At 40.4% G+C, this 13,392-nt stretch overlaps 1 protein-coding gene across 2 annotated transcripts in view; it reads left to right on the forward strand.

Annotated features, from left to right (window-relative positions):
- The window catches only part of LOC137326164 (spermatogenesis-associated protein 7-like), an 82,150-nt gene extending 71,024 nt beyond the window's left edge, over positions 1-11,126 (forward strand). For both annotated transcript variants that reach the window (XM_067991038.1, XM_067991039.1), the window contains 2 exons: positions 2,320-2,377; positions 7,831-11,126. In XM_067991038.1, the coding sequence (XP_067847139.1) occupies positions 2,320-2,377; positions 7,831-8,418 (646 nt within the window). In that variant the 3' untranslated portion in view covers positions 8,419-11,126. The remainder of the gene's footprint in view (positions 1-2,319; positions 2,378-7,830) is intronic.
- Positions 11,127-13,392: the final 2,266 nt, after the last annotated feature.

Genomic DNA, 13,392 nt, shown 5'->3' on the forward strand with positions numbered 1-13,392 from the left:
ATGTGTAAAAGATGTTTAAGTTCTATCACCAAGCATATGCAGGTTCCCAGTCTCTCCATCTCCAATGGATAGGGATGCAGATGTCCCACTTATCTCCATGGCCTCCTTCTCTGTATCTGTCAGCTGGAGTATTTGTGGAGGGCCATTTCCAGTCCTCTCCCTCTCCCTTGTGTTTTGCGCTCTCTTCTACAAGGAGCAAAAGAACAGACCTGTGAGGGACTGAAGGTGACGTATTCACTCAGTGGGTGAGGGTGACGATGAGACATATGGATCACATGTCCCAATCCTCTTTAGGATTGCAAATGTTCAAAAAGGGAGAGAGTGATGAATCCGGCAAATACAGGCCAGTTAGCCTAACGTCGGTAGTGGGGAAACCTTTAGCAACAATAATCCGGGACAAAATTAATTAGCACTTGAAAAGTTTGGGCTAATAAATGAAAATCAGCACGGATTTGTTAAAGGAAAATCGTGTTTGACTAACTTGATTGAGTTCTTCAATAAAGTAACGGAGAGAGTTGATGAGGGTAGTGCGGTTGATGTGTATATGGACTTCCGTAAGGCATTCGATAAGGTACAACATAATAGACTTGTTAGCAAAATTAATCCATGGGATTAAATGGACAGTGGCAGCGTGGATACAAAATTAGCTAAGGGACAGAAAGCAGAATGGTTGTTTTTCAGACTGGAGAGAAGTATAAGGACCATTGCTCTTTTTGATATACACTAATGACCTGAACTTGGGTATACAGGGTATAATTTCAAAGTTTGAAGATGACACGAAACTCGGAAATGTAGAGGATAGTAACAGACTTCAGGAAGACATAGACAGACTGGGGAAATGGGCAGACATGGCAAATTAAATTTAACGCAGAGAAGTGTGAAGTGATACATTTTGGAAGGACAAATTAGGAGAGGCAATATAAAGTAAATGGTACAAATTTAAAGGGATTGCAAGAACAAAGGGACCTGGAGGTGTATGTACACAAATCTTTGAAGGTGGCGAGACAAGCTGAGAAGGCTGTTAAAAAAGCATACGGGATCCAGGGCTTTATTAATAGAGGCATAGAATACAAAAGCAAGGAAATTATGCTAAACTTTTATAAAACACTGGTTAGGCCACAGCTGGAGTATTGTGTTCAATTCTGGGCACCACACTTTAGGAAAGATGTCAAGGCCTTATAGAGGGTGCAGAAGAGATTTACTAACATGGTACCAATGATGAGGGACTTCAGTTATGTGGAGAGACTGGAGAAGCTGGGGTTGTTCTGCTTAGAACAGAGAAGGTTAAGAGGAGATTTGATGGAAGTGTTCAAAATCATGAACGGTTTTGACAGAGTAAATAAGGAGAAACTCTTACCAGTGGCAGAAGAGTCGGTAACCAGAGGACACAGATTTCCATATCCTGAATCAGGCAGATGCTTTGGACACTGGGCGGTAGGCCCTTTTTTAATTGGAGCCAGCCACATAGCCGGTGTTAACGGGGCAGTAAGGTCACCAATCCCATTTTGAGGCTGTTATTGCCCCATTAACGAAGGCACTCAAATCGACCCCCCTTAGTCTTAGAGTAGGGGAAGTTTTGAATGTTTATGTTGAGAATACAGTGTAACTTTAGGCACACTGTAGTACATTACATTTGCATTTGTGATCGGGAAGAATGGCTGACTTCAGTGCTGGTAAATTTAGGAGTCATCCCCTTCTCAATTTTCTCATTTTGTAATATTTTCCAAAAAACACACGTTGATTTTAAGGACTTTTGGGTCATCTTGCAAACATTTTAAGATTTGTGATAGATTGACTATCACTATAGATCATGAGCATGCAATAATTTTGATCTGGCTGTCTCACAACGCAATATGCTGTGCAGATTCAGATTTCATCCATCAACCATCTTTCCTGGTGATCCCAGTGAGAGAGGCACATACAAGTGGGTTCAGTGTTTCTGGCACCCATCCAAGTGAAAGTTACCAAGTATTGTACTCTTAGTAAATGCATTATAAGACTGATATCGTGCAGCTTTATTTCATTAGGATTCCTTAAACCTTACCTTTCCTGGTATAAATTTTATACCAGGAATTTCCAAATATCATTCAATCCAACACTAATATTAAAATAATTAAGATTATAATGAGGGTTTCCCCCCACTGTGACTTAGTTATCCTTTGGCATTAGCCACTGGTTCAGTATTTTTAACCCAAAATATCACTGTGAAATCACTCGTTCTAACTTTTTAAGTCTTGCAAATAAAGTTCAAACTGACTTATGGAGGTGATAATGCACAGATCTGCATTAATATTAAGATAATTTTAATCTTTTTTCCAGGGTTTTAGAAAGAATATTTGAACGTCGAATAGAAGAAAACAAGCATCGACTAGATGAAGTGAGTATACGGGTTAAATTTAATGGGGACCCAGGAGGATTTTTGACGTAAGGACCTCTTTCAATTTTTTTCTGTACGTTTCCCGCCTGAAAGGCCAGCCACATTGACAGGCTGGCTGTTAGTCGGACAGGAGAGCAGCCAGGGAGCGGATGCCAGCAGGTACGTCTTAGATCGGCGGGAGGGGGGGGTCAGTCATCGGGGGCAGGGGGGACGGTCATCGGGGGATTCATTAGTGTCGGGGATCATCAGGGGGGTTGGTCATCAGGCTCAGTCATGATGAGGTTGGACATCTGGGGGGTGGTTGGAGATCGTGAGGCGGGGGTTGGAGATCGTGAGGGGGGCGGTTGGAGATCGTGAGGGGGGTGGTTGGAGATCATGAGGGGGGTGGTTGGAGATCGTGAGAGGGGGTTGGAAATCATCGGGGTGCTGGTTGGAGATCGTGAGGGGGGAAGTTGGAGATCGTGGGGGGGTGGTTGGAGATCGTGGGGGGTTGGTTGGAGATCGTGGGGGGTTGGTTGGAGATCGTGGGGGGGTGGTTGGAGATCGTGAGGGGGCTGGTTGGAGATCGTGAGGGGGCTGGTTGGAGATCATGAGGGGGGTGGTTGGAGATCATGAGGGGGGTGGTTGGACATCATGAGGGTGGTGGTTGGAGATCATGAGGGGGGTGTTGGAGATCGTGAGGGGGATGGTTGGAGATCGTTGGGGGGCTCGGAGATCGTGTGGGGGGTGGTCGGACATAGAGAGGGGCTCAGCCAATCGCGTGTGTGGGATCGCAGCAGGTAGGCTTGTTGGGACTGGAGGAAACACTCCTGCTCCTCCTGGCCCACAAGCAGTGCAGTAAAGGCACTTACCTGCTGATCCGGGCCTTCTCACCTCCTATTACGTGGCAAGCAGCAGAAGCCCGGGAATCCTGGCCCCCAAGACTTAAAAATTTAAAAACCTATTAAATTGGAGACCCGCAGCCTCCTTAAAAGATTTCACTGACCGACCCGCCTCCTGAGAGCCAAAGCCCAACCCTGTTCTCATTGATATTCAAACACAAGCACCTCCAGCAATGATTGCTGGATAGCTGTCAGGCCTTGACACCTTTAGGCTTGATTTCTGTGATTTTGTCTTTGCCGACCTTCCAAGCTCAATATTACACAAACTCAAACTTGTTCGGGACTCTGCTGCTTGTATCCTACCTTATATCAAATCACACATTCCCATCATCCCCCAGCTGACCTCCATTGGCTATCCTTTCCTAAGCACATCTATTTTAAAATCCTCAAACTCAAATCTCTCTATGGCCTCGCTTCTCCCTTCTCTGTAATAGTCTTTCTAAACCTCTCCACTTTACTACCTTGTCCCCACCTGTAAAAAAACAATTTACGCCATGCAGTCCCTGTGAGCCCTAGTGAGAGTGCAGTAGTGTAGAATCAGCCATTATGTCATCATTCTGACCCATTGTCTAACTGCATGGCCATCACATCAGCTGTTGTCCTTTATCTAGTGAGCTTCTATACTGCCATATATTCATGGCTTAGCAATATAGCACTATTGGACCAGCACAACATGTTTAGAACATACAATAAAGGCAGTTTGGGACTGTTGAAAATCCTGAGAAAGGTAATTGTGTCAGATGGCTGAGCAGATGTGGCCCATTAAATTCCAATCAGATATAAATGTCTCCACAGGTCTGGCTACAGATGCACATTTTTAATTCTTCAAACTCCCATAAAATGACGATGCATAATAACTAATTGCTTAATGTTTTATAAGAACATAAGAAATAGGGGCAGGAGTAGGTCATACGGTACCTCGAGCCTGCTCCACCATTCAATAAGATCATGGCTGATCTTCGACCTCAACTCCATTTTCCCGCCCAATCCCCATATCCCTTGGTTCCCTTAGAGTCCAAAAATCTATCGATCTTAGTTTTGAATATACTCAATGACTGAACATCCACAGCCCTCTGGGGTAGAGAATTCCAAATATTTATCACCCTCTGAGTGAAGAAATTCCTCCTCATCTCAGTCCTAAATGTCTGACCCCTTATCCTGAGACTATGTTTCCTAGTTCTAGACTCTCCAGCCAGGGGAAACATCCTCTCAGCATCTACCATGTCAAGCCCTCTAAGAATCTTATATGTTTCAATGAGATCACCTCTCATTCTTCCAAACTCCAGAGAGTACAAGACCATTCTACTCAATCTTTTCTCAAAGGATAACCCTCTCATCCCTAATCAGTTTATTTCTCATCCCTTCAAAGTTTGCCTTCCGTAAATTTCAAACCCTGCTTTGTGACTGTGCCTTCACCCTCTCAAACCTAATATCAAATTTAATCATATTATGGTCACTATTCCCAAGATATTTCCTTACCATCAGAATATTAACTAATTCTGGTTTGTTACTCATCACTAGACTTAGTATGGCCTGTTCCCTTGTTGGTTCTAAGATATATTGTTCTAGAAAACTGTCCCATATACATTCTAGAAATTCATTGTCTTTACTACTTGAGCTGTTCTTCTCCCAGTCTGTGAAAATTAAAATCTCCCATTATAACCACATTGTTTTTGCTACATACTTCCCTAATCTCTGTATTTATACATCTCCCCACTACATCACTACTATCAGAAGGTCTGTGGACAACTTCTACCAGAGTCTTGCATCCTTTGATGTTCCGTAATTCTACCCATGGTGTTTTATTGCCTGATCACTCTTACTGAAATCTTTTCAATTGCTGTTATTGTGTCTTTTATCCCCCTCCCCAATTTCCCTGTCCTTTCTAAAGATCCTGTAGCCTGGAATATTTAGCTTTCAATCATTCCCAGATCCTGTACATCTCTCTTGGTTACTGCTTGTCAACTACCTCTAACCTATGATCTGTCTCGTCTGAGATCCTGTTTCCTCCCTGCCTCCCCCCCCCCCACCTCCCTCATCTACCTAGTGTAAATTATTTTGTATTATTGCCTCACTAGTTTTTTTGTCCCATCTTTCCTGTACCAGTCCTTTTTATTCTGGAAGGATTCTCACTTGTTTATGAAGTAACAGTGTTGCCAGCCACTTGTTTACCTCCTCAATTTGAAGTCTATGGTCCTCTTGGTGTCTTTCTCCTGGTATTTTAATTCTTCGGTGTCAGTGTGCCCCGATAAAATACATTTGGGTAGAAGTTTGTCTCGGCTCATTTTTGGCCAACCAGAAGTCCTATCACCTCCACACAAAGATATAAAAATTTATAAAGAGCCTATAATTATTTTCCCCGCCCCCACCTGTGTCAAAATATTAAGCCCATAATAAAAATTTTAAAATATTGCCCTCTACACCTAGATTAAAAAAGTCTATAACAAAAATATAAAAATATTACCACTACACCAAGTACCAATATAAAAATATTTCCTCTACAGAAAGCCAATAACGCAAACACTATCCCCAACAATAAAACAGCATGAACAGGGTGTTTGGTGTATTCAAATTTTTTGTAAGTGGGAGATTTAGTGGATGAGAAGGGGCTACAGGCCAATGACAGTGGGGACCTCATATGTAAAATGGCAGAACCAACCGTAAACTGGCCAGACATTACGAGTGGTCCAGAGTGGGCCCGAACAAAACACATTTGAGTAGAAGTTTGTCTCGGCTCATTTTTGGCCCAGACTCAACACTACAGAGGCAGCATGTGCCAGAACCAAGAGACCCAAGGATCGATAGAAATTGATCCTCAGGCCTTTTCTGAATAATCGGAGTGAGCTGCCAGCACTGGTCGCGCCTCCACAGGCAGCTCACCCGACAGGGAATAACAATTTCGGGACGCCTGCCTTGCCAGCAGTGGCCCTCAGGTAAGTTACGGGAGGGAGGTTGGAGCGGGGCGGGGGGAAGGGGGGACTCACGCGGCGGCCTGTGGAGTCAGCGGAGCACTCCCGCTCCACCTGGTTCCACAGAAAGGGTTTTTAAAAAGAACAATTACATAGATTTACATATATACATAGAAGTTACAGTACAGAAATAGGCCATTCAGCCCAACGGGTCCATGCCAGCGTTATTTATGCTCCACCCTACTTCATCTAACCCTATCAGCAAATTCTCAAACTTATCTTTCATTGCGGCGGCTAAAGAATTCTGAGTGGGGCAGTTCCGACGCCTGCCCCGTTGATTGGGAGTTAATTTTGAAAAGGCGTTAGGCCCTTTATTAATATATCCAAGAGGCCTAACGCACAATTAGATGTTCGTCCGGAACACCTAAGAATGGGTCATATGAATTTAGCAGTGGGACCAACACCTGTGCAGATTGGTGCAGGCCATCCCATTGCTTAATTGCTATGCTTTGCGTCCATTTTATGCTCAAGAAACAGGTGCAACACTTACTAATTTCTACCCCATTACTTCATTATCTGTACTTCAGCAGTTTGGAGATATTATTTTTCTTTTCCCTGAATGAAGTATGCCTATTCGAAAGTAGGACTACATCAGAGTGAAGTAATAATTACATTGATTGATCAATCCCTGCCAAGACTGTAAAGTGAAAGAGTGTCCTGTAAAAAAAAAACTAGTGAAGGAAAGCGATAAATTTCTACTGTTAGTTTCATATCAAATGATTGTACACAGGAAGGTAGGGGCTTTCTTCACAATGCACAATATACTTCAGCCCTGCCCACATTGAGCATTGGCCCGGAATTTCCTAAAAATATGTGCCAAAAGAATGGCGTAAGTATGGCATAATGCCTACTTTCGGTGCAAAAGATTGAGGAAATTTGCACGTAAGTGACTTGCATGATTTTTATGCTACGCCTGAATTTCATCAATGTTTCATGCCGATTCCACGAAACCGCTGCTGAAACTCTGCCGCTCATTATCATAACTCCGCCTCCATGCAAAAGCACAGCTTATGCTAATTTCCTGAATTTACGCCATTTCTGAACGGACTATAAATCATCTAAAATTTTAGGTGCAACAGGACTGTTGTTTTATGGTGATTTTTTTTTAAATCTCCTCATTGAGACCTACAATGTATTTCCTGTATCTTTGAATGCATCTTTATGTTATCAGAATGATTTGAATTAAAAATTGAAAAAATTCCACAATTGCATTTTCTTAAAGATGCTGATGAGATCTTTTTAATACTACCTAAAAGTTATCTTAAAGGCACGCAAACTAATTGGAAAATTAAATTATTAGAATGTTATTTTTGTTATAACTTGTTGCCATAACCTAGAAATTACAATTGCTGACATTAGTAGATGAACACTTTAATATGTTCATTTACATTCCTTTATCTGATGTTTAAATGCAGGCATTAACCTGTTTATTTTACATGGGTATCACCTCTGCTAAAATAATGGACAAAGGAATGTCATATGTATGCATTAAGTATTTTCCGCTAATATCTCCAACAGTAATTTCTGGGATCATAAGGTTTCTCATCAGCCTTTTTTTTCAACACTAAAACTGACAATCTACTTCCTTGTGTTAATCTTACAGCAGAAATTACGTCAAATGTTGGATGAGCTAAAAGAAGATCTGGGCTGTAAACCAGAGAAAAACTGGAGGACCAGTGGTTGTGAAACTGTATTGGAAGAAACCCAAATGGCAGAATTAAACAACTGTGATTCCTTGGAGAATCCTAGGTTTGCACATAATTGGAGGGAAGATACCAATAAAACTGCCAACATTTCAATTGACAATGAAAATGATAAATCAAGGGATCATAGACTGCATGGAAAATTTAGTGCAGATATCTGTTACAACCAGAACGTTACCGGAAACAAGTCTTCTCATGACATTTGTGGAGAACAAACCCAGGAGGTTCAGAACTTGGAACAAGATGATAGTCTGGTTGCAAATAGTGAAGAAAACCATGTAGATTTACAGGCTGTGGATCATTCAGGTCATTTCACAGACAATGGCACTGATTTTGATAGTACGGCAGAATTGACAGACATTGATAATCTTGCAGTATCTCTTCATACTGTTGACGTTAAGGAGTACTGTGAACCTGAAGATGCTCGGAGTGAATCTGTGTTAAGTAAAGATTCAGAAACCACTTTTGATGATGGCATTAATTTGTAATGCTTGTAATTCACTGTAATTATACATCCAGAAGTCATGGATCAAAACAGAATTCTACATCTTTGTGATGTAAGCCTGTTCCTGTCACTGAGTTGGTTATTGACTTTAACAAGATTGCATCAGAAGCTTTATGGATATTTTTCCTGAAAAATCAATGCTTCCCCTGCACTGTGCAATATTTTGTACAAAATTTTCTAAGATTTAATATATATTCTACTACAGTTACTAATGCAATATATACATAACTTTGTGCTTGTCTAAATGAGTAAGCAATCCAGGTTTTTTGCTTTAGGTATTGTAGGCAACTCCTGCATTACAAAAACTACCTCTCGCATCTCCCAGAGTCTTACACAGTTCTCTAACTGTAGAAGAAGGAGGTGATTTTTTTTGCTAGAACTTTACTACTACTATTTCTCTATAATCAGCTGCTAAGATGAGTGTGACAAGTCTGTCCAATCCTGCTCCATGTAGCCTCTCCGAGATCAGGAGCTTGCATATGAAGCCCCAGGTGCAAACCTGTAGTGTTCTACTCTGTGACGCAGTATATTGGTGTACCAATTAGATTTAACTCCAAATACTTTATAGTAAATTAAGTCAAACAAGTATTTAAATGTGGTCACAATTCAAGGAAGAGCTAATTGTTTAAAAAAAATAATTATCTGTACTATTGATCCAGTTATTGTACTCTTGTTCTTTTAAAAGGGAGTACATTAATCTGAAGTACCCCATAATCCTAAATTCAATGAAGGGAGATATTTGTACGATAGTTGGCATTTCTTTTGTACAATAATTAGTCACTTCTTTTGCTCTGAATTTTGCTTCATAACTGCTGGTTTGAGGCTGCTTGGGAGTAAATACTTTGTAGAACTCCTTCTTTGATAACATAAACAAGAGCAGTGGAATGTGGGGAGATTTTCCCCATTCATGATATCAGATGGTAGAACCTCATGATGTCGCAGGAGGGGAAGTTCTGCAGAGAACATTTGTTTCAGGCCATCTCAAAACCGCATTTGTGAAACAAAGTAGGGGGCAACAAGATGCTGATAAGTATGCAGGTTTATCGTGTTATTAAGTTTGGGATTATGCGGCAATTCAGTAGAATGTAGTTCCCTTTTAATATAGTCTTCATATAGGTTATTCCATAACAATGGAATACAGTGTTCCATTGTATTAGAGTAACATCTTCTAATCTTTGTACCAGTGCAGTATGCATATTTTATATAGTATTCTCACATGATTGGTTATTGACATAAAGGTTGACCACTGTAACTTGAACATATCAATGAAAGCTTTGGTCTAGTAAAATGAAAAATATCATGATATAAAGATACTAAAGAGATGTTATTTTTTTAATGCTGAATGGGACATATATGGACCTTAACATAAAAATAAACTGAAGTCTATAAAACATGTCTTTACATTTCACTGGTTTGTAAAAATTACTTGGGCAGTGACACTCTTGTTCTTAGTGAGACATGGGCTCCATGGAGAAAAGTGCTCCTTCTTCAACATAAATTGATAATGTCACTCATGAGAGACTGATGTAGGAAATGAAAAGCTGGCACACTGGTGTATTAGGATTGCTCTCCTGATGTTGAGATAGAACAGAGATGCCTTTACTGACCTGATAATGCTTGATGCTGACAGGGTTTTGTTTCCCATCTAACATACTTCACCTTGATGAACACATGTAAGAACGAGACTATTGAACTACATTTAATTAAATATTTTTTAATTTATTTATTCCAAGTTACGATAATGATAATGTTAATCTAGTTTCTAGAGCTTTGTAGTGCAGGCTGGAGAGGGCTGAATTTTTTAAATCATAATTCCTTTCTTCTTTATTCATAGTTTAGATCTTAAAAAATGATTATTTTAATAATTTAAATAAGAATTCTTCTCTTTCAACTGTTTAATTATTATGAACTGTTCCTGTACACGTTCCCACTCAATATAATCCTTAGCAAAAAATATAGCAAGGTAAATAATACATTTCAACAACAACTTGCATTTATATTGCGCCTTTAACGTAGTAAAACGTCGCAAGGCGCTTCACAGGAGCGTTATCAAACAGAATTTGACACTGAGCCTCATAAGGAGGTGTTAGGACAGGTGACCAAAAGCTTGGTCAAAAAGGTAGGTTTTAAGGAGCGTCTTAGTGGAGGAGAGAGAGGCAGAGAGGTTTAGGGAGAGAATTCCAGAGCTTAGGGCCTAGGCAGCTGAAGGAACGGCTGCCAATGGTGGAGCAATTAAAATCGGGGATGCGCAAGAGGCAAGAATAAGTTGATCACCAGTGCTCAAGTTCTGTGTGTTGACTTATTAAAATTTTATATTAATGTTCAAAGCTACTTGTACGTACAAAATTTGTTATCATTACAGCTGTTATACACATAATTCTTAAAGGAATTTGCCTGTCAATATGAGCCCCAATAAGTCTTTTATTTTCATTGCAAAATAAATGAATCCTGCTTGCAGATCTTCTGTTTAGTTCCTTAAATACCAAGTTGTAGTTTTTCTTTTTTAATTTTAAAATGCCTTGATTCTTCCTGGGAGATAATTTGTAAAATTAATTTAGTTGATCTCCTGTCACATTGCTCATAGACAAATGCAGAGGTTTTAATAGTGAGGAATGACGCATCTTGTGTGTTTCTCTCATGAAAGTGAATCTCTTTGAAGTTGTAGTGTGTTTGAGTATGTTTGTAACAAAATAAAGCATTTTTGTCTATTTTGCATTATTTCTTGATTCTTTTGTGCTGGTCACAACACACTGCTAGCTATTTCTGCAAGCTGTAGAGCATATAAATTATTGTCTGGTGTGCCAAAGACATTGATATAAGTTGTTTGCTGCCATTGTCCCTTGGTGGGGGACGTAGCTCACCGATCATTCAAAGTGTTTGGAACAGCTTGTTGCATTTCCCAGGGAGGAGTCAAACCAGTTGCAAGAATCCTGTGAATAGCTGACCAAAGAGAAATGCAGTTTTCAATTACTTTTCTTCTATGCTATTTTAAAAGAAATTTAGAACTATATCTTGCACAGTATTGCATAAAGTCTCAGTCAATCTGAGACTGTCAGGGGTATGAGGATAATCAGAAGAAGCAGCCATATAAAAAGTAAGCAGTTGTGTTTCAAGAGTTGATTTTCTGTTGAGGGTCAGTCCAAGAGAAGCAGCAGCTGTTTTTCATGTTATGGATGATGGTGAAGTTTGCTTTACTGTAAAAACTATATTTTTAATATTATTATATACTATTTGTACTGAGTACTGTTCATTTATTTGTTAAATGTTCAATAAGTTTAAAATGTGGTTTAAAGCCTGAGCTTGGTCTGATAGAGCACATATTCTTCTGCCTCCTGATAATGAGATCATCATGTGATACATTCCCACAAGCCAGAGATTCTCTGTTCAACTCCTAGCTTTCAATATATTTGTTTAAATATTGGATAAGCAAAGGAAGACACTGGTTTGTAGGGGTTGAGGCATTTACTTACAGGACTAGCCAGTGACAGTGAATGCAAGAAAAAAATCCAGTGCAAAAATCTAACAGTGCTGCTGAGCCCTGATATCTCTTTTACCTATTCGAAGTTAGTAGGGAGTTTTGAAATCTAACCATTACAGAAAGAGTTCAGTAAAATTATAAGAGTAGAAGATTACTCCAATCAACATCAAAGGCAGCATCAGTCTATTGAACTTTGAAGACCATGGTCCTGAATTTCCGTACATTTTTTAACACACTGGAGATGCAATTGCGGCAGTGGAGCAGATGTAGGGTTGCAAATTGTGGCGGAACCCGTTCCTCCTCAGTTTCCATCCCATTTTTGAGAAGTTCTCCTGGTGTCCTGGTCAACATTTATCCTTCAACCAATACCACTAAAACAAATCACCTGGCCTGATATTTATCTCATTTCAGTTTGTGAGACCTTCCTATGTATTATAGAATCATGGTAGGTATAGCACAGAAGGAGGCCAGTCAGCTCATCATGCCTGTGCTGGATCTCTCACAGCTATCCAATTAGTCCCATTCTCTTGCTCTTTCCCCATAGCCCTGTATTTTTTTTCCCTTCAAGTATTTATCTAATTCCCTTTTGAAAGTTACCATTGAATCTGCTTCCATCACCCTTTCAGGCAGTGCATTCCAGATCATTACAACTCGCTGCGTAAAAAAATGTTTCCTCATGTCGCCTCTGGCTCTTTTGCTGATCACCTTAAATCTGCCACTGGAAACAGTTTCACCTTGTTTACTCTGTCAAAAGAATTTTTTGAGGAGGTAACAAGGAGGGTCGATGAGGGTAGTGCATTTGATGTAGTCTACATGGATTTTAGCAAGGCTTTTGACAAGGTCCCACATGGCAGACTGGTCAAAAAAGTACAAGCCCGTGGGATCCAAGGGAGAATGGCAAGTTGGATCCAAAATTGACTCAATGGCAGGAAGCAAAGGGTAATGGTCGATGGGTATTTTTGTGACTGGAAGGCTCTTTCCGCAGGGCTCAGTACTAGGTCCCTTGCTTTTCGTGTTATATATTAATGATTTGGACTTAAATGTAGGGAGCATGATTAAGAAGTTTGCAGATGATACAAACATTGGTCGTGTGGTTGATAGTGAGGAGGAAAGCTGTAGACTGCAGAAAGATATCAATGGACTGATCAGGTGGGTAGAAAAGTGGCAAGTGGAATTCAATCCAGAGAAGTGTGAGGTAATGCATTTGTGGAAGGCAAACAAGGCAAGGGAATACACAATAAATGGGGCAATGCTGAAAGGTGTAGAGGAAGTGAGGGACCTTGGAATGCATGTCCACAGATCCCTGAAGGTAGCGGGACAGGTAGATAAGGTGGTTAAGAAGGCATGTGGAATACTTTCCTTTATTAGCCGAGGCACAGAATATAAGAGCAGGGAGGTTATGCTGGAATTGTATAAAACACTGGTTAGGCCACAGCTTGAGTACTGCGTACAGTTCTGGTCACCACATTACAGGAAGGA

This window comes from Heptranchias perlo, chromosome 10 (genome assembly GCF_035084215.1).
Source record: "Heptranchias perlo isolate sHepPer1 chromosome 10, sHepPer1.hap1, whole genome shotgun sequence".
NCBI classification, from domain to species: Eukaryota; Metazoa; Chordata; class Chondrichthyes; order Hexanchiformes; family Hexanchidae; genus Heptranchias; species Heptranchias perlo.